Source organism: Babylonia areolata, chromosome 10 (genome assembly GCF_041734735.1).
Source record: "Babylonia areolata isolate BAREFJ2019XMU chromosome 10, ASM4173473v1, whole genome shotgun sequence".
Lineage (NCBI taxonomy): Eukaryota > Metazoa > Mollusca > Gastropoda > Neogastropoda > Buccinidae > Babylonia > Babylonia areolata.
The window spans coordinates 37,233,496-37,255,653 of NC_134885.1; the positions used below are offsets into that span (position 1 = coordinate 37,233,496).

Below are 22,158 nucleotides of genomic sequence, written 5' to 3' on the forward strand. Positions count from 1 at the left end.
ACAATTGAACTTATTGCTGAGGGAAAAGGTGAGTCTTGAGACGAGATTTAAAAGATGCGAGGGAATCAGAATGACGGAGGTTATCAGGGAGCTTGTTCCACGTCTTTGGCGATTGAAAAGAAAACGATCTGTGTCCATAGGTCTTACTTCTGACGTGAGGTATCCTGAGAAGTCGAGTATCAGAGGAAGAACGGAGCTGGCGAGACGGGGTATAGATATGGATGAGTTCAGAAAGATATTTGGGGCCAGATCCGTTGACTGCAGAAAAGGTCAGGGTGGATAGCTTATAGTCTATTCGATCAGAAACAGGCAACCAGTGGAGAGACTGAAGGAGAGGAGAAACATGGTCAAATTTAGAAGCTCTGCAAATGAGTCTGGCAGCGTTATTCTGAATTCTTTGGAGTCTGTCTAACAGGTATTTGGGAAGGCCGGCCAAAAGAGAGTTGCAGTAATCCAATCTTGAGAGAACCAGAGAGCATACAAGTGTCTTGGTTGCATCGGTTGAGAGATAGTGGCGGATAGAGCTGATTCTACGCAGTTCCAAATAGGCAACTTTACAGATATTCGAAATGTGCTGTTGGAAGGAAAGAGACTGGTCCAGGATTACACCAAGACTGCGAACAGAGGGAGAAAGTGAAACAGGTGTGCTATTGATCAGAACAGAGTCAGGAAAGGAAGGATGTTGACGAAACTTCTTTGGACAGGTTATCATAAATTCAGTCTTATCATCATTTAATTGCAGCTTGTTGAGAGTCATCCAGTCCTTTAGGCCAGCAATGCACTCCTGTGTTTGAGTCACCAGTGCATCAAATTCAGCTATGGAAGCCGACTGATAAAGTTGTGTGTCATCAGCAAAGCTCTCATGCGACATCGCATGATGACTGATGACATCCGACACAGGAGCCGCATACAGCACGAAAAGAACAGGACCTAGGACGGACCCTTGTGTGACACCATATTTCAAGGCAGATACTCTAGAGTATGTACCATTTACACACACTTTCTGTGTACGATCTGACAGGTAAGACGTGATCCATGCTAGTGCAGTGTCACGAATACCAAAGGAAGTTTTAAGTCTGTTCAAGAGGATAGAGTGGTCGATAGTGTCAAAAGCTGCTGACAAATCTAAGAGAGCGAGAACTTTTGTTTCTTAATATACAAGCACAGGACTTCCAAACATGACAGGAGAGATAATCATGCTGGTGTTCACATCAACAGAATCACTGGATCATAATGTATGAAGACCACATCTAATGATTGTAAAACACTAACTTTCCACATGAAATAATTGTCAAAATAATTTTTTCCCACTTGTAAGTATGTTTAAATTAACTGATGAAAACTCTGGAATGGGTCTAGATTCCTGCCCTGTCCTATCTACAGTCCGTCCATGCGCAGAAATCAAAAGTAGCTGTGGCTGATAGCCTACCTTGGTAAGTTACCTCCCTTGGGTTTATGGAAGCAGTGTACTCATTATGGCAGCCATCACTGTTTTCTTACTTGACCTACATTTACTTCTGATTTTTTTTTCACCTTTTTCTTCTTTTCTGTCCTTTCACTGACTCCCTGTTTTTGAACACTAACTTTCATATATCATTCCAAGAATTTCATCTCAATGTGTACCAAGAACCATGGTCTTACAAACTTGGTCTCACTTCCATATCAATGGAAGAATCAGTAGTTGTACACAAATGTTACACTGCCAGAGGTACACTACTTCCACAACATACATTGCTGAATAAATGACGAAGTAAACCACTCCCACTGCTACAACCACATCGGTAATTTAACATAAAATGCTCTCACCCTTTTTTCTTCTTGTCCGCTTCTGTGTCTGGTCTGGGTTCTTCCATGTACAGACGGGTGCCGTAGAAATACCAGTAGCGGGCTCCTTTGGAGTCCACTCCCAGTGGCTCCACCCTCATGCTGTCTCCATCCAGACCCTGTAGAAAACAAAGGACAGACAATCAGTGATTCAGTTTCCAGCAGGGACGGGAGGGGATATGTGAGACTGAGAGTGTTCCAGTTGCAGTTTCCACAAAAACTTTTGCTACCTTACAAGAAATCACATAAGTTTATGTCTATGAATGTGCGCATATGTTATGTATGAGCATGTGTGTGTGTGTGTGTGTGTGTGTGTGTGTGTGTGTGTATGTACACAAGTGCCAGAGTGTATGTGGTGAGCTGTGTTCATGTGTGAAAGTGTGTGTGACAGCACACTTGAGCGAAAATTCAAGTGACTTATGCGAGTTCGTATACGTGTCTGTATGTCAGAGGAGCATGAAGTTAATCTGTTTGAGCAAGCAACTGTCTGTGTGCAAGCCTGTGTTCATACACATCTCTCTGCACAATGTGTCTTTTCATGAGTATGTGTAAATGTACAAACATAAACATGTGTTTTTTAACCTATTCATGTACGTGTTTGATTAACTGTCTATAAGTGATGTATCTCAGGCCAATGGCATTGTCAAAACATATTTTTCTGTAGTTACATTGTTTCCACTATCATGATGTTCTAATCCTCTACACACACACAGAGAGAGACACACACACACACAATTATAAAATGTTATAACAGTGAAACACACTGTAATCATGATGTAAACAATATTCCTGCTTTGAAGTTTTCATCTGGAATGTTACACAGAAAATGAAACCCTGAAATAAGGCTTCAAGCTAAAATATTGGCCTTGATTTTAACACCTGCTTCCAACACAACCCCACCAGTTGACCTGGAAGACTGAAAAAATCGCCACCCAAAACCTATCAGACTAGGATCGAAACCAAAAACCCAAAGACTGAAATCCCAGCGTTTTAACCGCTCAGCAATAGCACCAGTTATGTAAAGCTCTTATAGTGCAGTAAACGTAAGTCCTTAATGACCTGGGTAGATCATCCAAAGCTGGTGTAGAAAACTTTAGTTACTAAATCTGCTGTCTCTGATTTCGGGACTTAGCCAAAATCAGGATAAAATTGGATAGATATAAAAATGAAATCGCTTACCTTCAGTAGTTCAAAGACATCATCAGCATCAAGTCTGAAGTCACACAGATTGTGAAGCAGCTCCACTCTCTGTCGCAGTGGCAACTCAAAGAAGCTCTTCTCAGCCAGTGGGTTTGGCGTGTCCAGCTCTATCTCCAGCCTCTGCTTGAAGATGTCCCGCAGGAACAAGTCGTAGTTGTCAGGTCTGAAACCAAATCAAAAAGCATCTCAGCTGACACACTTCTCAATGGTTTAGTTCTGCAAATTGCAATGTCTTGTTGCAAAAACCAATTTACCATTGCTGGTGTTATAGTGTGCAAGCAGTGTCACCCCCCACCACCCACACTGTCCCCCTTCCCTCCCCATCCCTTCACCCCCCCCCCCCCCCACCCCCCTTCTTATCTCCCTTCCCGCTCCATCCAAAGTCCAGTCTTTGAGGTCGCGCCGACACCGAGCCACACTCCCTCTTTCCACTCCCCTCCTCACCCCACTCCCTAGTCGGCCCTCTTTGGTCAGCGACGCCGCGTCACCGGCCCCAGCTATAGGAATACGTGCAGTTACGTGATGTCTGCCGCGATCCCCGTGCTGAGCAGTGCTCAGCAGAACATTCCGTGTGGCGGCCCGTCTTTCAAGTCATTCCCCATCTCCCCTCCACGAACGCAACTGACGTAGATGGTGGGACTTCGGAACGAAAGCTAGGGAAAAGTTATGCTAATTCGAACTTTGATCAAGCCGGCTAACAGGCCCAGAGTTGTATTGTCCCGTCTCCCCAATCTCTTTGTGACGTAAACGGGTGAACCTGTCATCACAGAATGTTGTAGAAACAAGTGGGTTGAATTGTAGCAAATCAGATCATTCTGTAGCTTGCATTAGTATACACAGTATGTTGTGGGAAGGGATAAAACCAGTCAGCACAGCCAGTTCTCAGCTGTCTCCCAGAAGAACTGACTGACACAGGGTGACTGACCAGTGATGTGAGGAACAGGGAAATCCCTGTTGGGCTGTGTGCTGCTTTAGGTTTAGGGTGAATTTTACCGTGCTGCTCATAGGTGCTGCTTTAGGTGTAGGGTGAACTTTTTACTGTGTGCTGTATTGTAAAGTAAACACTCTATAAAAACCACTCCATGTGGCCCTGCTATTGATGTGAGGAGAGAGTGAGTGAGTGCATGATTAGTTGATCCCATACCCTCTCTCTTCTATCAGAATCGAACCACAACACTCTCTAAATCAAACACCACTTTTTACAACTTGGCGTCGCCGACAGGATAGGCAGGTAGAGTGATTTACTGACACAATAGGCAGGTTAAGCAGTTAGTAGGACTTAAGCAGCACACAGCCAGGTAACACAGCCAGGTAGCACAGCCCAGAGATGACAACCCCAACTACAGAGGCGCAGGAGTTTCCCATGGGGTGGTATGCAGCACCCACACTGCCAGTATTCACTGGTAAGCCTGGTGAGATGTCAGCTGAGGACTTCATCGTGGAGGTAAAGCGGGTCCTGGCTGCGTACCCCATGGGAGACGAGATGGCTGCCTACTTTGTGTACAGCCATCTGCAGGGAACCGCACGCAGGGAGCTGATGCTGCGGGACCTGGAGGAGACCAACACCCCAGAGAAGGTGATCAACATTCTGCTGGGGGTGTTCGGTGACGGGCGGCGTGTCACCACACTGCTGTCCACATTCTTCAGCAGGGAGCAGTTGCCAGAGGAGTCCACCTTGGACTACTCCCATGCTCTGTGCAGCATGGAGAGGATCATCCGGACGAAGAGCACTGGGGCCCTCACCGCTGAGATGCTGAGGGACCACTTCATTGATGGCCTCTGGAACCTCCTGCTGAAAAGGGAGCTGCGCCAGGTAGTGAGGAGGGAGCCACACACCACCTTCATCCAGGCGAGGGATGAAGCTGTGAGGCTGCAGCAAGACTGGAGGAGGACCAACGAGAGCAACAGGCCAGGGAACAGATAGCACAATTAGGGGACAAACTGTTGTGTTTAGAAGAGAGTATTAGGTCCAGGCAGGGGTTAGTGTCCGATTTAGTCAGTCAGAGAGAGGGGGCTGTGCTAGAGAACAGGGCTGTGGGTAGGAAGAGAAGGAACAGAGGTAGGAAAGGGAAAGGTCAGTCAGTCGTGGGAAATGGGATTTCCCTAAAGGTGGGTAAGGTTCTCCCCAAGGAAAAACACAAAGATTCCCACAATGAGAACCAGAGAGACTTGCCCAATAGTCTCAGGAGGCAGGATCCGAGTCCGAATGAAAAGACTCCAGTCAGGACAAGGGGTGACTGTGAGGATGATCCTTGCCAGGGTGAATGGGTGCTGCTGCCCATACCACCTGATCCAGGTGTTCCTGGTACATGTGCCACAAGGGAGGGCACAGGTGATGGAGACTGCCAGGATGCAGTCAGGTCTCCAGGACGGTCACACAGACCGGTGGTAACCGGGTTGTGTGAGACTAGCACCAGGTCTCATCCGAAGCCTGGTGTGCATGGGACATGTGCAGGTGCTATGGTCCCAGATCAGACTGACAGGGGTTGGAAACTGTCAGGGTCAACCTGTAGGGTTAGCAGCAGGGGTAAGGCTAACCATCCAGCATGGGCTAAAATTGTAGCTGTAGCCTGCTAGGGGGATAATCTGAATGAGGAAAACTGTATGCCATGCTGTGTTGTTGTTTTCCTTCATTCCAGGATTTGTGGCTGCTGATGTGTGTCAGCTGGAACACTGTTGATTTTTGCATGGTGTAGCTCCCTGTTTGATTTTTTGATGTATGCTTTTTTGGGTTCTGGTGTTATGTACAGCTTTATCATTTTGAAATGTATTTTTGGTGGTTTCTTTTGTCCTGTATTGTCTTCATTTTCACATGTTTATGTTTTTGCTAATTTTTGGGTTAGAGAACTAATCTCCCCATTAGCATTAATTGATGACGGCAGTGGTCAGCATGTGGTCAGCAGCAATGAGGACATTGCATTCAAAAGCCGGGGGTGGGTGTTATAGTGTGCAAGCAGTGTCACCCCCCACCACCCACACTGTCCCCCTTCCCTCCCCATCCCTTCACCCCCTCACCCCCCCTTCTTATCTCCCTTCCCGCTCCATCCAAAGTCCAGTCTTTGAGGTCGTGCCGACACCGCGCCACACTCCCTCTTTCCACTCCCCTCCTCACCCCACTCCCTAGTCGGCCCTCTTTGGTCAGCGACGCCGCGTCACTGGCCCCAGCTATAGGAATACGTGCAGTTACGTGATGTCTGCCGCGATCCCCGTGCTGAGCAGTGCTCAGCAGAACATTCCGTGTGGCGGCCCGTCTTTCAAGTCATTCCCCATCTCCCCTCCACGAACGCAACTGACGTAGATGGTGGGACTTCGGAACGAAAGCTAGGGAAAAGTTATGCTAATTCGAACTTTGATCAAGCCGGCTAACAGGCCCAGAGTTGTATTGTCCCGTCTCCCCAATCTCTTTGTGACGTAAACGGGTGAACCTGTCATCACAGAATGTTGTAGAAACAAGTGGGTTGAATTGTAGCAAATCAGATCATTCTGTAGCTTGCATTAGTATACACAGTATGTTGTGGGAAGGGATAAAACCAGTCAGCACAGCCAGTTCTCAGCTGTCTCCCAGAAGAACTGACTGACACAGGGTGACTGACCAGTGATGTGAGGAACAGGGAAATCCCTGTTGGGCTGTGTGCTGCTTTAGGTTTAGGGTGAATTTTACCGTGCTGCTCATAGGTGCTGCTTTAGGTGTAGGGTGAACTTTTTACTGTGTGCTGTATTGTAAAGTAAACACTCTATAAAAACCACTCCATGTGGCCCTGCTATTGATGTGAGGAGAGAGTGAGTGAGTGCATGATTAGTTGATCCCATACCCTCTCTCTTCTATCAGAATCGAACCACAACACTCTCTAAATCAAACACCACTTTTTACACTAAGTTGTTTGCTGTTCATGGTGCTGGAATCCTGGTATTTTATAAAACTGATGCAAGGACAGAGAAGTAAACTTCCTGGGAAATGACACTAAAATGCCCAAATCCTAGTACATGGATCCTGTTACTTTAATGGTAAAGCACTGTTTATATTTTTATTATTGAATACAACAAAATACAGAAACCACGTTCAAAATCTGAGTTTGAGTCAAAACTAAACCTATCACAAGACTCAAAACAAAAATATTCAGAAAACATCAATATATAACTTTTAAAATATATAGCAATATCAACTGTCAATTAAAGAAATAATAATATTAATAATTTTAAAAAGATGGATAATGTTTACGTTTTACTGAATTTATTCTTTTTCATTTTAAATAATTTTTAACATCTGACCACACTGGTACAACCAGCATAGTGAGAAAAGGGCATCCCAAACTCAAACAAACCCATAAGTTAAAACATCTGGATAAACTGATGTACCTAAATTTGCAGATGATAACTTACCCAATGTCATCCCTCCCATAGCAGCCATTCAGCAATCTTGACATCAAATCAACCAGCAAAAAGCTGCCCTCACTGTCGCCAGAAAGCAAACTTTCCTCCAGATCCTGACAGACAGATTCAATAATAAAAAACAATTTATAATAAAAAAATTGCGTAAAAAAAATAAAGACAATGTATACAAATTGCATTTCAAAAGGACTTTTTATAACATGTAAGCTTCTTTAACCCCTTGACTGCCATAAACATATTACGAATGTGCATAGTGACATCACTGATGACATCATCAGAAAAAGAGAAATAGCTCTGGAAGGCTGAAAATTCACACAGTTCGTCTAGAGTGGTATATCTCCAGACCATTTTCTCAGTTTTAGGCTTATTGTTTTGGATAATGTTTTATGACCTGAAACACCACTTTCTGCTGTTTTCCCCCTGGCACTGAAGGGGTTAAAATGGTGTTGGCAAGATCGGTTTTCTTCTGCACTCGTGGATAACAACTCCCTGTTATCTGAATGGGCTTTTTGTTCTAACTCAAACTTTAGGCCAGCATTCTCCATTTTTAGGGGAGGCCAGATCAGATTCTTTTTCTGATATTTCCATCTTAAAATATAAGTTTTGTGTTGTGCATATTAATTAAGTCACGCATGTCAGATCTTTCCTGTTTCCGGCTACATGTTTTTTTGGGTGTGTTTTTTAAAATCATTATAATTTTTTAAAAATAATAATAATAATCTTTTACTCAGTGCCCCTGATAAAGGGAAACAATTTCTACATTTGTACAGATTTTTATTTCATTGCATGTGCTGTTGTTTCCCTTGAATCAAACAGTCCAAACTCAACAGATTTCCCCCACCCCCAACAGTGAAGAATTGAGATATTGAAACAACTCTTTACCTCTAAGATGATGATGTGATTTCTACCACAACAGTCTAGGGAAGAACAACTGTCAATATACTAACACTAACAGCAGAGCAAATTATTACAGAGTTCTGTTGTACCTCGACAGAAACTTTGCCTGTGTTTTACCCAATCATTTGACATTTTTAGCAGTACTGTCCTTAATCCCAAAAGATTTAAATTAATGTTACCATATTTTACTGTTACCTTTTGGTCACATAACTAACATAGTAACAACCTGCAGAAATATATCTCTGTCAACTGTCAGTGTCATGTAATGTACACAACTAAACCTAGGTGGCATCAGTTTCCACCCTTCTAGAAAATATAACTATAAGGGGAGGGGTGGGGGGAGAAAAACTCCAAAAAGACACCTTCTGGAGTCTGGAGACCAATACTATTATTGAAATTATATCAAGATAGTTTTGTTTTTTTGTTGTTGTTTTTTTGGGGGGGGGAATTGTCTACTGTCAGTTTCATGACTATCATGTTGATAATGTATACTGTCATTCACTCATTGTGTCAATTTCATGGCAACCTGTAATACATGAATGCCAACAAAGACAGTGACCTAAAACTAACTGTACAAATGCAATTGTGGAAATACGATTATAGTCAACTATATCCCATCAGTAACTGCACAATGACAAAATTAGCGACTTACCTCAATATCAAAATCTGTGAGATCGAAAGCAGTTCTGAAGAGAGAACAGAAATGCGCAATGCCTGGGACCTCCCACCAAGACTGTATATCTGCAAAATCCATAAGCGAATATTAAGCATTTATATCATAATATCAAGAAACATGCTTTTGTCAGTGTCATGCAACATCATACTGGCAAGAACTTGCAACATTTAGTTTCCATCTACTGATCAAGACTTATCAAATAGTGCACTTACCCTCCATCTCGAATCCGCAACCTGCAACACAGCGCCCCCGCTGGCTGAAAAATGGGGAAAATCGCTATTATTATCACGTAAACTTTAAAGCTTTGGGTGCTGGCAGAAAATCAAATCAATGATGATCGGGTGTATAGAAGAATGATCTCATTAATGCGCAAGGGAGAAGCAAACTGCTCGATAATGTGATGCAGCGTGACGGTTTATGCTTCCCGACGTGTGTGCCATTTTGTCGCTGTGCAGTCTGGGTAAAAGATTACAAGATGGCGGAAAGCGAAAACGACTTCTTGTCATCTTGGACAGGCACCAGTGCATAATGCATCCTATCTTTCAGTGCGCGCATCTCGATTAGATCTACTTGCATACAGGTGCGAAAGGTGTTTCATTGTTTGCTAATGCATTTTTTTATATTCGATTTTGCACTCGGGTACGTAAGATTTTACAGGTGTTTTGATAAGATATGCGTCGTGTTTGATGTTGTCTGCTGCAGAAGATGCATGAAGCGACTCATTTGGATGAGTTCCCTTCATTACTGTAGCTTCTGCATTCGAGCAGATAAAACTATATCCTGTATTATCCATCTAACCCAGTCCTCACAGTGTGGGCGTGAAACTAATCCAGTTGGAGAAACAAAGTAATTCCGTCTTTGTGAATGCAGCATTACTAATGTACACAAGTGGTGAAGTGCATCTAAGTGCTGCTGCTAGTGCTACACCATGACCAAACAGTGACCACAACACCCAGATTTTTAACATCAGATCTGGAGTGTGGTCAGTCAGAGAGTGTTTTGAAACTAACAGTGTTTTTTTCTGATTACATTTCAGTTATTATATTTTTAGAACAAAGTTTAATGTCATTTAAACTCCAACAACTAGTGGCAACTACACATAATAACAAAGAACTTTCTGCAGTTATTGCTGGTAGTGGTACTGATTGTGAGGAAATTGGGGAAATTGCATACAAGATGTCTAGTAATTACTAATCTGTGACATATTCTGTAAGTTCAGATATTTTGTAAAAGTAACAATAACAACACAAACCTGCCTGAAGTCCCACTTCAAATCAGAAACCATTCAGCTTTTTCAAGAATCTTTTTGATAACAACATATTATATAGTTCTAAATATATATGCAAATTTTCAGTAACAATCTAGACATGTATCGGCATTAATTCACTTTTGATTGATAGATTTTCCACAGTTATGTTTTGACAGGTAGGGTTTTTCTTCTTCTGTTTTTTATGGTGATATATCTATGATGGTGATGATATGGGTACTTAATAACTTTCATAGCACCTGTCCTCAGTCAGAGACCCAGCTCTAAGCACTTTACAGGCGTGGAGTCCGTCAGTGCCACACAACAGTCTGCCTATCAGAGTAGAGCTGATTGAGCTGCCTTTCGGCACTCTTTATCGGTTTCCTGTGTCATTCAGTCAGGTTTCGGTCATGCACACACACACATTTAGTGACTCACATCTATAGACAAACTTTTTTTTTGCAGGTATCACCGCTTTTCTTTTTTCTTTTTTTCTTTTTAAAAAAAAATCTTGGTGTGGTCTGGTTTTGGATTCATGTTTTGTTATGGAGAGGCTGTTTGCCGTGTGTGTGTGGCGGGGTGCTGGTGAGTGTCAGTGTGTTTGTGTGCCAGAGTGCATGTTGCAAGGATGTGTTTTCTTGAGGGTGTCGTAGGTGGGTGGGTGGTTTCCAGTGTTCAGTCACATGAGTGTTTTGTGTGAGTGTGTGTGGGGGGGATGTGTGTGGGGGGGGAGAGGGGTCGGAGGGGTGCAGGGGGGTGGAGAGGAGTATTGATGGAGAGGCGGGGACTGGGGAACAAAATGTAAAGCACTTTGAGCAGTATTTCTGGAGAAATGCGCAACATAAATGTCCATTAGTAGTAGTAGTAGTAATATTATTTATAACCCCTTCATGTAGGCAGCCATATTCCATGTTCAGGGTGTGCATGCTGAGTATGTCTTTGTTTCCATAACCGAACCCACCAAACAATGACATGGTTTACAGGATCTTTACCGTGTGTAATTGATCTTCTGCGTGTGTACGTATACACATGCAAGGGGTTCAAGCACAAGCAGTCAGCGCATATGTTGACTTGGGAAATCAGAAAAATCTCCACCCTTAACCCGCCAGGTGCACCAAGGATCAAACTAAAAATACTCGGGGGAGAATCCAGCGTTCAAATCATTTTACCACCACACCCATAACTTTAGTAAGATTGTATCATATATTTGACTTTTTTATGGTGTGGATGACTTTATTTCATGCATATTATATTACATGTATACATCATATTAAATGTCACGTTAAGAATCCATCATGTTCTGCAGAGCTCTATAATATATATGATATTCAAATGACAAATGATATATTCAAATGAAATATATTTATGCATATATCGTATTACAATACAAATTAGTCATGCTTTGCAGAGCTCTCATCTTTGATGATTCTGTTAATTTTTAGTTATTTATAGTACACATTTCCATAGATCAGTTAAGTGATCTTACAATGTACACAGTTGGTATGTCACCGGTTCAATGTGTCCCACATCCAGTTGTGTACGTTCTTTATTTAGTTTGTTGATTCTTTACATTTTCATTTCATATACATTGGGTGGAGGGAGGGTGGCTAATGTTTAGCTTGACCAGTTGTTGTGTTGTTGTTTTTTTGTTGTTCCCCCCCACCCCCACCCCCCACCCCCTCTTATTTTATTTGCCAGAGCAACTTATTCTGCTGGCTTTTATTATGTTTCTGCTGTTGATAATCTTGCTCCTTTTTCGTTTCCTTCCTTTCTTTTTTCTGCAGGTTTGCCATCAGGGTTACTTGTGTCCCAGTGACCCTGTTAAGGAGGTTGGCGTGTACCAGCTGACACCATGGACCCGAACCACTGGTCCAACTATCAGCAGTACAGCCGCCTGGCTCAGGGCAGTCTCTCCACCCCGCATTCTGCTTTTCCTCTTCTGGATCAGGCTGGCCTTGGCTCAGGTAAGCATGAAGGATTATAACAATAACTGATGAGTAGATGAAAATTGGAGGAAATTATATAGCCGATGAATAGAACTTTAGAAGAAAACCAACACAGTCAAACGAAAGTCATGATCACTCAAAGAGTAACAGCGATTTAATCTGATAAAATGAACAAACTGAAGAATTATTGTTTTGAAGAAAAATAAGATGTCTAGAACTTCCTTACACAAAAATTATTGTTTTGAAGAAAAAAAAGGATGTCCATATTTCAGAACACACACAAAGGCCTCAACCAAAACCTATGTCCATATTTCAGAACACACACAAAGGCCTCAACCAAAACCTAGTAATCAATGTTGTCTGTATGCATGTGTATGCGGGGATATTTTGTAGCAACAAATAGTGGTCATGACACAATATGTCACAGGTTCAGCATGTCCCAGGACTGATTTGTGCCATGGATCTTTTCCTTTCATTCTCATTCACTTTATCCTCCAAACAAAAAGCAAGCTGATGCTCAATTGAAAATGAAAGTAAAAATCATTTTGAGGAAGAAAAAGAGAAGAAAAAGTGCAACAGGGAAAAAAATTTAAGAAGAACCAAAAACATGAAAACATGGCTGAGTTTGTCATAAGCTAAAGTTTATTCTGTATACAGGTTCTCCCACCCTCCCTCCTCTCTCTCTATCTCAAAAATTTGTTAAAAAAATTAAGGAATATCCATAGCTTATCGCTCACTTCTGATTTCCTAATCAGCTGGTAAAATCCTGAACATTAAACTTTGCTTGCAGGTCTGGGCCTGACTCACTCCCTGCAGCCCCATGCTCCCTTGCCTCAGCGGGCGCTGGGCACCATCCCTGCAGTCAACTATGCTGCTGCTCATCACCCCTTCAACTCTTCCACCATGTCTCAGATCATTGAGTCCATGAATCCCCTCACTGGGGGCTTCAATGCCCAGTCGCTGCACAAAGCTGGCATGAGCCTTAGTCAGAACCCGCTGGTGTTTGAGTCCGTCAGAAGCGATCAGCAGATACCAGCGTCCACAGCTCGCTTTTCAACAGCTTCAACGGCAGTGTTCAGCCCATCAAAGTCCTCGTTGTTTGAGGAGCATAAGGACCCTCCCCACACATACTCATCTCCTTCTGTTGTGTCTCAGAGCCCATCTCTGGAGAGCAGTTCTAAAGGATGGGGGTTGTCCAACTTTATGCCAGCTTCATCATCCAATCCGTTCGGTGCAATCTCCAGTGTAGATTTGTCCAGTGCGTTGCCAATGCCCTCTGGCAGCCATCGTACTTCACAGCCCCCTCCTGCTCACAGCGCAGCCTCACGACATGGCGCCATCCAACGGAATCCTTTCTCGCCTGACGGCATCACCATCCCAGATGTGTCGTCACGCACGGGGAGGTCAGAGGCTCCCATGTCAGCAGCATCACAGGTGCACTCGTTGTACAACATGATGGGGTTTGGTCGCCAGCATGGGCATTCCACTCCAGCGCCTTCTCAGACTCCTCAGCCACAGATGGAGTTTCAGAACATGGCCTCCCATGAGATAGAGGATCTGTCCTCAGGCTCTCAGTCACAGAACCAGCTATACTATTCCATCGCAACAACCTCATACACCAGCTCCACCCCAACAAATTCCAACAGCTTCACCTCTTCCCATCTGACTGCTGCTGATATCAACTATGACCCTGTCAGCCCTGCCACACCACTGTCAGAGAACCAGCCAGGGGAAACTGCTTTTCCAACAACAGTCTCCTTCACAGATCTGAATGCCATTGGTGCTAGCAGCCACCATCCACAGAGTGGGTCCAAGTCTCGAGGAAACAACATTCATGGTCCCCCGTCAGGCCTTTCTCTTCAAGAACCCAAGGAAGTACCCCAGCACCTGCACTCCCTGATGATGCCTCAACCATCCAGCCGGGGCAGAGCAGGATCAAAGTCACAAGTGCAGCAGATCAGTGCCAGTGTGAACAGTCCCCACCAGCACTCTCCCATCAGTGTAGGAAGCCCCCAGGCTCCCATGTCCTCCATGGGCAGTCCCCAGAACAATGTCATGCCCAGTTCTACTGTCAAACCAGCCGCCCCTCCAGTGCAGGCCATGGCTGATTCCTCCACATCATCCAAGCCAAAAAAGCCACGCAGTCGCAAGAAGCCCAAGGCTGAGATCCTGAAGAATGTGCCACCACCTCAGTCCACCTTCAACAACAGTCAGCAGACAGGGTTCCTGAGCTCTTCCCAAGGCTACTCTGGTGGCAACAACAACAATTTTCAGAGCCCCACATCACGCAACGTTCAGCAGTTCCAGCAGTCACAGGACAACCAGTCCTTGATGCAGGGACAGTACGGCAACTCCACCTCTTCCTCCTCACCCCAGAATCTGATGCGCATGCGTCCTGGCATGAACGACAACATGAACAGTGAAGGGGGCTACCAGGTGATGTCCAGTGTGGGGAACAACCAGGTTTCCCCCATCAGCGACCAATCCCCTCGCTCACAGCCACAGACAGTGGAAAATCCTCCCATGATGTCCATGAATAACTCCAGAGTGTCCAGCTCCCCCTTGAAAACCAACAACAACAACAGTGACACAGGCATGCTGAGTGGGACGTACTCTGAGGAACAGGATCTGATGCCCCAGCAGAATTCTCAGTTTGACCTGCAGGCCTTCTCCTCCCAGCCCTACATGGAGCAGCTGGTGTCTGGACAGCCAGTCCGCCTCATCCCAGGCAATGTCTACTCAGAGGCCATGCACGTGGCCGCTGGCTTGCCCGTCTTCCCTGCTCCCTTCTCCTACCAGTCCACTGAAGGGTCCACCACCATTGATGAGGCAGCCTTCTCCAGTTTGTTTGACAACACCTCCACTACCAACAACAAGTCTGAGTCTCAGGGAACAACAGCACTGGTGGAAAATTCTGTGGTGGAGATCGAACCCACGCCTCCTGCACCCCCTGCCAAGCCAGCAGCGACATGTACCAACCCGGTGGACGAGGATGATGAGCTGTGCAACTTTGCCCTCCCTCCTCCTGAGCTTGCGGACAAGGACCGGCCCATGGTGAGGCAGCCATCGGCACAGCAGTCCAACTCAAACAGTTCCTCTGGCCCAGCCTTGGCAGCCTCAGAAAAACCAGAAGCCAAGTCATCGTTTACAATCAGCAAATCAGGACCTTGCTTTCAGGATTCATTCATGAATTTCCTTATGGGCAAAAAGCAGGAGACGCTGTCAAGTGTCACCACTGCCACCATCAGCGAGAAGCCCCAGCTGCCCAAATACATCCCAGAGCCACGCAGACCACCTCCACCTCCCAAACCGCCAGAGCCAGAACCAAACCAGTCATCGACCCCTCTCTCATTTTCAGAGGATGAAGATGATTCCAATGTAGGTACGGCTGTGAAAAATGCATTGTCCACTCTGGATTCAGACTCTTATGACTCAGACGCCCCGGAAACAGGTAGCTATTCTGTGCAGCGCACAAAAGATTTGACTGTGAAGATCACTCTGCAAAACACATTGAAGAAACAGCACAGGTCTAGGGGCAGGCCCCCAAAAGGTCGTGGTGGTTCTTCAGGAAGGGGGCGAGACGGGATAAAGGGCAAATCAGCTAGAGAACCCACGCCCCCACCTCCCAGGGAAATCATTGGTCGCCGGGCAAAGGATGTTGCCAAGGAGAAGACGAAAAAGAAAAGTGAGTACATGAGCAAGCAGTTGGGGCAGATTATCAAAGAGTAAATGATTATTTTTCAGGGTAATCAATAGTAAGTATATTTGGTAGAAATTTGTAGAATAGGTATTTATCTGATTGTAATTATTTATGTTCTTATGTACACATATATATTATGATTATGGAACAGTGGGTATTGCTTCCCCCTTGGGGATGCCGGAGGTCTTTCAGTATAAATAGCTAGCATCCCCGCCTTCTGGAAATTCTGTGCAAGAAGTTTCCTCTTTTCTGTCACTCTTTTTGTTTCTGCCTTTTTTTTCTTTCTTGACTGTTGTCTCCATTTCCTGCCTTCCCTGTCCATTTCCCTTTCTTTTTTCAAGCAAGCCTTAACACTTTTTTCTCTTTTCCGCAGTCTGTGATGTACTATCTGTGCTGTTTTCCTCTGGCGATAAGGTTGTGAGATGTGAATACTGGGATGGGCACTAGCTGCCCATTCTGTAGTGTTATTTGCTTATATATCAGTATATGGTCTTTTTTATGTATTTTTTGTTTGGCTTTGAAGTATTGTTTCCTTTTTTTCGATTTTTTGTAATCTAGGGATGATAAATTAAGTGGAAGGGCTGGCATCCTCAACATGGCCTAGTCTTATTTGCCATAAGGAGCGAAATGGTTGGGATACTTTGTCATGAACTGTGTTTTGTGGGGTTGTCTTAGTGTTTTTTTTGTAGATACTAGATGTGACAGTTTTGTGTTGACGCGGTTGAGCATTAGTAAGGTTAAACAGTCCTGATATGGCCCTGTGCGGTCGGCTGGACTATAAACTACAAGAATAAGAATAATGAGTATTGCTCCTTTTTTTTTCTTCTTTTTTTTTTCTTCTTTTTTTTTCAGTTATCATGGTTATATTTTGCTGTTATATTTTGTTTGTTTTTTCCATATATTTTGTTAAGGATCCATGGATGCTCAACCTTTCAGTTTCACCCATATTGCCATCTGCTGATGTCAGAAAAATGCTTTTAAGTTCAGTGTCAAAAGCTTTATTCAGTTATTGGCTAGAATAATTTTTTTTTAAACTTTGAAGGAAGTGGCCTTAGATATAATTCATCTGGAAAAGTGAAATGAGCAACATCTGTATCAAACCATCAAATACCAGTGAAATGTAAAAACGTACCTTTGAAATAGAATTCAAATTGATCTGAACTGTCCCAAGTATACAACAGGTGTTTCAAAAGCAAACACAAGAGTTTTGCAGAAAATTACTGTGTTCACTCTATATTTGAACATACAAGCTGAAGCATACACAGTTATGAGCCATACACCAAAGCCCTGAAATTTCTAAAACTGCATGGTGCCCCCTGCTTACCATTGAACTTTTGAAGTCTTGGGTTCTGTTTGAAAGTCATCTGATCGGTTCACTTCACCACAGGGTCAGGATCTTTGTTCGCCATCTGAAATTGAATATGAAAGTGAAAGGGTCATAAAAGAGGAAACTGAATACAAAAGATGTAGTCTGAATTTGGAAGAAAAAAATTAGACGATTGAAGTCATATATATATATATATATATATATTATATATATATATATATAATATATAATATATATATATAAAGGGGGAGGGGTGGGTGCATAGCTTTGATATGAAGGGAGGCCACTTCCTTCATTGTCGTCCACAAGAAAGGCACTGTTTGATAGCAGCCAAAGAAAGCTGTATTGTCTGTTTTGTCCTAGGAGTATTGTAATTTGTATGCCATGCTTGCTGAGGCACTGTTTGATCACAGCCAAAGAAAGCTATTCTGTGTCCAGTTTATCATAGGAGTACATACTATGATACCATGTTTGCTGTTCCTGGCTGCCAGCTGCACAGAAACACCTATATGCAAGAAGCAGCTCCATCTTCTCTTTGTAGCTTGAATTCTTTTGAGCTGGTGAAAAGACTATGAGTATGATAAAGTTCATTGCTTGCATGTGTGAATTATTATTGCATATTGGTATAATCATATTATGTGGATACTGGATAGTTTGAAAGACTGAGACTGTGAGAGTCAAAAACTTTTTTTTGTTCCTCCCCCCCCACCCCCCCCACCCCACCCCCTTTGAATTAAGCAGTTAGAAAATTTCTTCCTAAATCTTGTTGCTGGTTGAATTATCAGTCATTTAGCATTAATATTTTTCACAACTATTGATTTGAAAAAAGATCTGTTATTCAGTCGGTAAGTTTCTTTTGTAGAGAAATATAGAGACTCTGATACCAGTGGTGACTCCGACTCGGATGACGACTTCGTACCCAGAATGCATCCTGGTGGAAGCGGCAGCGAGTATGATTCCGACAAAGATCCTGTGTGGACGCCTTTTGTAGAGGTGGGTGAAGGGTTACTTTAGCAGACTGTTGTGAATATCATGGATATATGGAAGGAGGTATAAATGATTGTTTGTGTTGCAGTGTGTGTGTGTGTTTGTGTGGTAGTGTTCGTGTGTGTGTGTGTGAATTGTTTTGTGTGTGTGTGTGTGTATCTTTAGTTTCCTCCACTCTTTTAATTCATAAATGGCTACTGAACTTTCCTGTACATATCGAGCTTGAAGTTCCTATCTTTAACTTAATTCACTGCAGTTGGAATGAACTTCCTCTTTCGCTTTGTCAAGTCTCCGCACTCAGCTCTTTCAAGTCTGGCCTTTAAAACCACCTCTTCCCAAAATAGCATCCCTTCCCAGCCTCTTCCTTGTCTTCAGTTTCTTCAGTTTTAGAGTTATGCATGCGTGTAAATGACTGGTGCAAAAGCGGTTTGATTTGTCTATGCACAAGATTCAGCACTATATAAATACCATTATTATTATTATTATTATTTCAGAGTTGTTTTGATGGTTTGTTTTATTATCTTATTCTTGTTGACTTACAAAGTATAGATTTAATTTAAACTTTTCTGAGAATTTATTGCATTTGAAAAATTAGTCCTTTGGTAAGCAACGGCAGCAACAAGAAAAAAATGACTTACTTCAAATTTTTAGTAAAAAAACAAAAAATGGTATATATGTTATTTGTTGAATGGATTTAACATAAAGTCATGGAGTAGAGAGTGCCTGGCACATAGTGATGCATGAACATGTCTTATCTCCAAGCTTAATATAAAAATTTTAAAAAAATTAAATCAAACAGAAGGAAATATATAGAAATGAGGAATGTGATTAGAACAAGTGCCAGCAGAGTATTCCTAATACAGGTATTGAATCACATATATATTTCTGGCAATTATTTCAGTTATTACATACATTTCTTGCAAAACAGAAGTGGTGGTGTTATTCACTTATTAGCAAGCAGACAGCGAATTACATGAAAGTTTGATGATACTAATAGAAATGGTGAAGAACACTTCACTTTGGGGTGGGGGGGTCCTTTTTTTTTCATCTTAAAAAAAAAAAAAGATATAATATAACCACTACTTGTATTATGACTGTTGCTTTCATCTAATCAGAATGATGTCCGTCAATAGTCGGGAATATCATATTATCATTTTCCATGAATACCATGTTGTGCAGGAGCCAAAACGTCCTGTTGGTTTTGGTTTTGATACATCAGCTATCCTTGAAGCTAAACCCAGGAAATCAAAGAAGTCAAAGTAAGCATCTGATTACCTGCATCTGTCTGTCTACCTGTCATCTGCTTATATGTATTTGTCTGATCTTCTGTTGTTCCTTTTCACTGTGTCTTTCTGTTTGTTCTTTTAGATATATGTAGCCATTTTTATCATGCCCTAAAAGCAGTCCAGTCTCTTGGGAAGGTTGTGATAGATTGGCGTGTTTACTGTATCAGTTATTCAGTATTGTAGCTTTACCAAGAAAAGTTATCGAAAAAGGGGGTGGGGGGAGATTTTCTAAAAAGTTATAAGACCCAGCTATTTGGAAAGGTCTTTTTTGAAAAGTAAAGGTTTTGCTTGTTTTCATATTTCAACTACATATTTAAGAAAAATATGTTATGAATTTGACACTAGAAATCATCATGTCATCCAAGGATTGGTCAGTGTGCAGTGATAAACATGAATAATTATTGAGGAGCTTTGGAAAAGTGAAACTTAAACTGCCGTGGTTTAGTTGACTCTGTGAAACAAGTAATTATTCTGTCATCAGTCATTTTCTCAAAAACTTAACCCTTCTGCCTGAGCTCCTGAGCAAAAATTTGCAAATAATTGGTATTTAATGTGTCACGGCAGATATAAAATGAGTGTCTTGACCGCCGCTTTACCGGTGGTAGAGAAAAATGACATAATGCCTAGCCACCGGTTGAGCGCTGCGTAAACACTTGTGTCGTGTTTTGCTATTGGTTGACTTACATTGAAATCGATCTTTTTTATCCAAAGCACATGCACAAAACACAGTGAAAAGGCGCGGCCATGTTGGTACTATGTTCGCTGACGTCAGAATGTTACGGTTTTTCTGATTGGCTCTTCAATATAAGTCAACCAATAGCAAAACACGACACAAGTGTTTACGCACTGCTCAACCGGTGGCTAGGCATTATGTCATTTTTCTCTACCACCGGTAAAGCGGTGGTCAGGGCTCAAAGGGTTAACCCTCAAAGTGCTGGATATAATAAAACATACATACAGAAATCATGCTTAAAACAAAGGGATAGTTTGCCTCCGCTACCTGTGCTCTGATTTAGGGCATTTGTATGCTTATCAGTAAGAATAAATAGGTAAACCTATACATTTTTGGAAAGTAGAGTGAACAAAGAATCAGATAAAAGTAAGAAAAAGGCTGTACCTTGTATGCAGTTGGAGATATTCCATAGGATATAATTAACAAATTTTGCACACTTGTTTTCCAAAAACGTCAACCACAATGTTTATAGGTATTTTCACATCTTTTACAGAGTCAGAATCTCAAAATTGGAATTAAACTGTACAAAAAATGTTCTGGCTGCAGAATCATGATATGAATATAACTGAAACAATGAAATTATAAGAATTGTATTATTTGTTTGAGACACACCCACCGACGCCACGCACGCGCACATCTACAATACTTTATGCAATCACAGGCAGAAACAGAAATAAATGTTTTCTTTTAGCTCGTGTTGCTTTCAAAAGCAGCAAGAATGCTTTAAATCAAAATAATTTCCAGTTTTCTATCTTGATTTGGTCAGGAAATCACAATAGATACTGTACCACCCCCTCCCCACCCCCATCACCCACCCCCCAGTTTTTTGTAGCTGGAGACACAAAACTGAATGAACAACAAGCAAGCCAGCATGCCCAAGTGTCAAAATAACAAAGCCGTATTCACCAGAATCCCTGTCAGCAAACGAATCATCACTGGTGACAAGGTCACTCATTTCCTGAGCTTTGTCAACTTCAGTGTCACTCATTGTTTACAAAAATATGAAGATCTGGACTTGTAAACTCGGTCAAAGTTTGTGCAAGCACAAGCAGGGAGGCAGTAACACCAGAACGAGGCAGTTTTATGAAGGCTGCCGAGCATAGCCGTACAATGTCGGACCTTATGTAAACAGAGCCACGATTGTGGCCCATCGCACTTCACTGGGAAAGCCACGATCGTGGCTCATCGCACTCTCCGGGTTAAGATACCTGTCTGATTGGTCTGGAGATCTGAAGTATGTTACTTGCACTGATCAGCTCTTTGGGATATTTGGTTATTTAACTGTGACATGTATGTCTTTCTTGTTGCATTTTCATAGTCAGAAAGCAAGGAAAGCTTGGTTGCACATTGTCTCATGCAAAACATGTGGGTTCCCACCACATCCACTCCTGTGAATACAAATGTGTACACACACAAAGATATACACACATGCGCATGGACAACTTTTACAAGTGCAAACCTTCATTTATCTTTCATTGATTTGTTCATTTGCTGTTCAGTTATTACTATGTTTGTTTATATATTGCATTATTTCTTCCCAGACGATCTCACAAAAGCCTGAAAAGTGGACACAGACATGTGTCGTCGGACATAGCTGCCGACTTGTCGTGCACGCCTGTGGTCAAAGTGGCGCGCATCGACAGCATACCCAGCATCCATATCAACGATAGTGTTAAGTCTGTTCACACTTCGTCCAGCCAGGATTGCAGCCAGACAGTGGACAGTGATGGTTTTGAGGTGACTTGCTATTTTCATATTGTTTTGTGACTTATTTTTGCTTGATACCTCCTGATGCAACGCTGAAAGATATTCCAGATATCTTCTTGCATGCATCTTTCTTGGAGCTGCTTCAGTTTAACTCAGTTATCACATCTTTTCAAGGCTTACATGTTTGAACACACTCATTGCGTGTATTTTCGAAGCTTACATCTATGCATACACTCATGC

General features: G+C 42.7%; 3 protein-coding genes across 3 annotated transcripts in view; 1 reads left to right on the top strand and 2 right to left on the bottom strand.

Moving 5' to 3' along the window:
* The window catches only part of LOC143286979 (uncharacterized), a 29,654-nt gene extending 20,247 nt beyond the window's left edge, over window positions 1-9,407 (bottom strand). The window contains exons 1-5 of the mRNA XM_076594969.1: window positions 9,199-9,407; window positions 8,963-9,051; window positions 7,405-7,508; window positions 3,004-3,187; window positions 1,807-1,943 (exon numbers count right to left, since the gene is read on the bottom strand). Coding sequence (XP_076451084.1) covers window positions 1,807-1,943; window positions 3,004-3,187; window positions 7,405-7,508; window positions 8,963-9,051; window positions 9,199-9,205 — 521 coding nt within the window. The 5' untranslated portion in view covers window positions 9,206-9,407. The remainder of the gene's footprint in view (window positions 1-1,806; window positions 1,944-3,003; window positions 3,188-7,404; window positions 7,509-8,962; window positions 9,052-9,198) is intronic.
* The window catches only part of LOC143286631 (uncharacterized), a 162,230-nt gene continuing 140,100 nt past the window's right edge, over window positions 29-22,158 (bottom strand). The window contains exon 2 of the mRNA XM_076594267.1: window positions 29-487. The gene's annotated coding sequence lies outside the window, so the exon portion shown is untranslated. The remainder of the gene's footprint in view (window positions 488-22,158) is intronic.
* The window catches only part of LOC143286975 (uncharacterized), a 28,374-nt gene continuing 15,666 nt past the window's right edge, over window positions 9,451-22,158 (top strand). Inside the window, exons 1-6 of the mRNA XM_076594965.1 lie at window positions 9,451-9,566; window positions 12,017-12,196; window positions 12,969-15,863; window positions 18,068-18,198; window positions 19,372-19,451; window positions 21,753-21,948. Of these exons, the coding sequence (XP_076451080.1) occupies window positions 12,085-12,196; window positions 12,969-15,863; window positions 18,068-18,198; window positions 19,372-19,451; window positions 21,753-21,948 (3,414 nt within the window). The 5' untranslated portion in view covers window positions 9,451-9,566; window positions 12,017-12,084. The remainder of the gene's footprint in view (window positions 9,567-12,016; window positions 12,197-12,968; window positions 15,864-18,067; window positions 18,199-19,371; window positions 19,452-21,752; window positions 21,949-22,158) is intronic.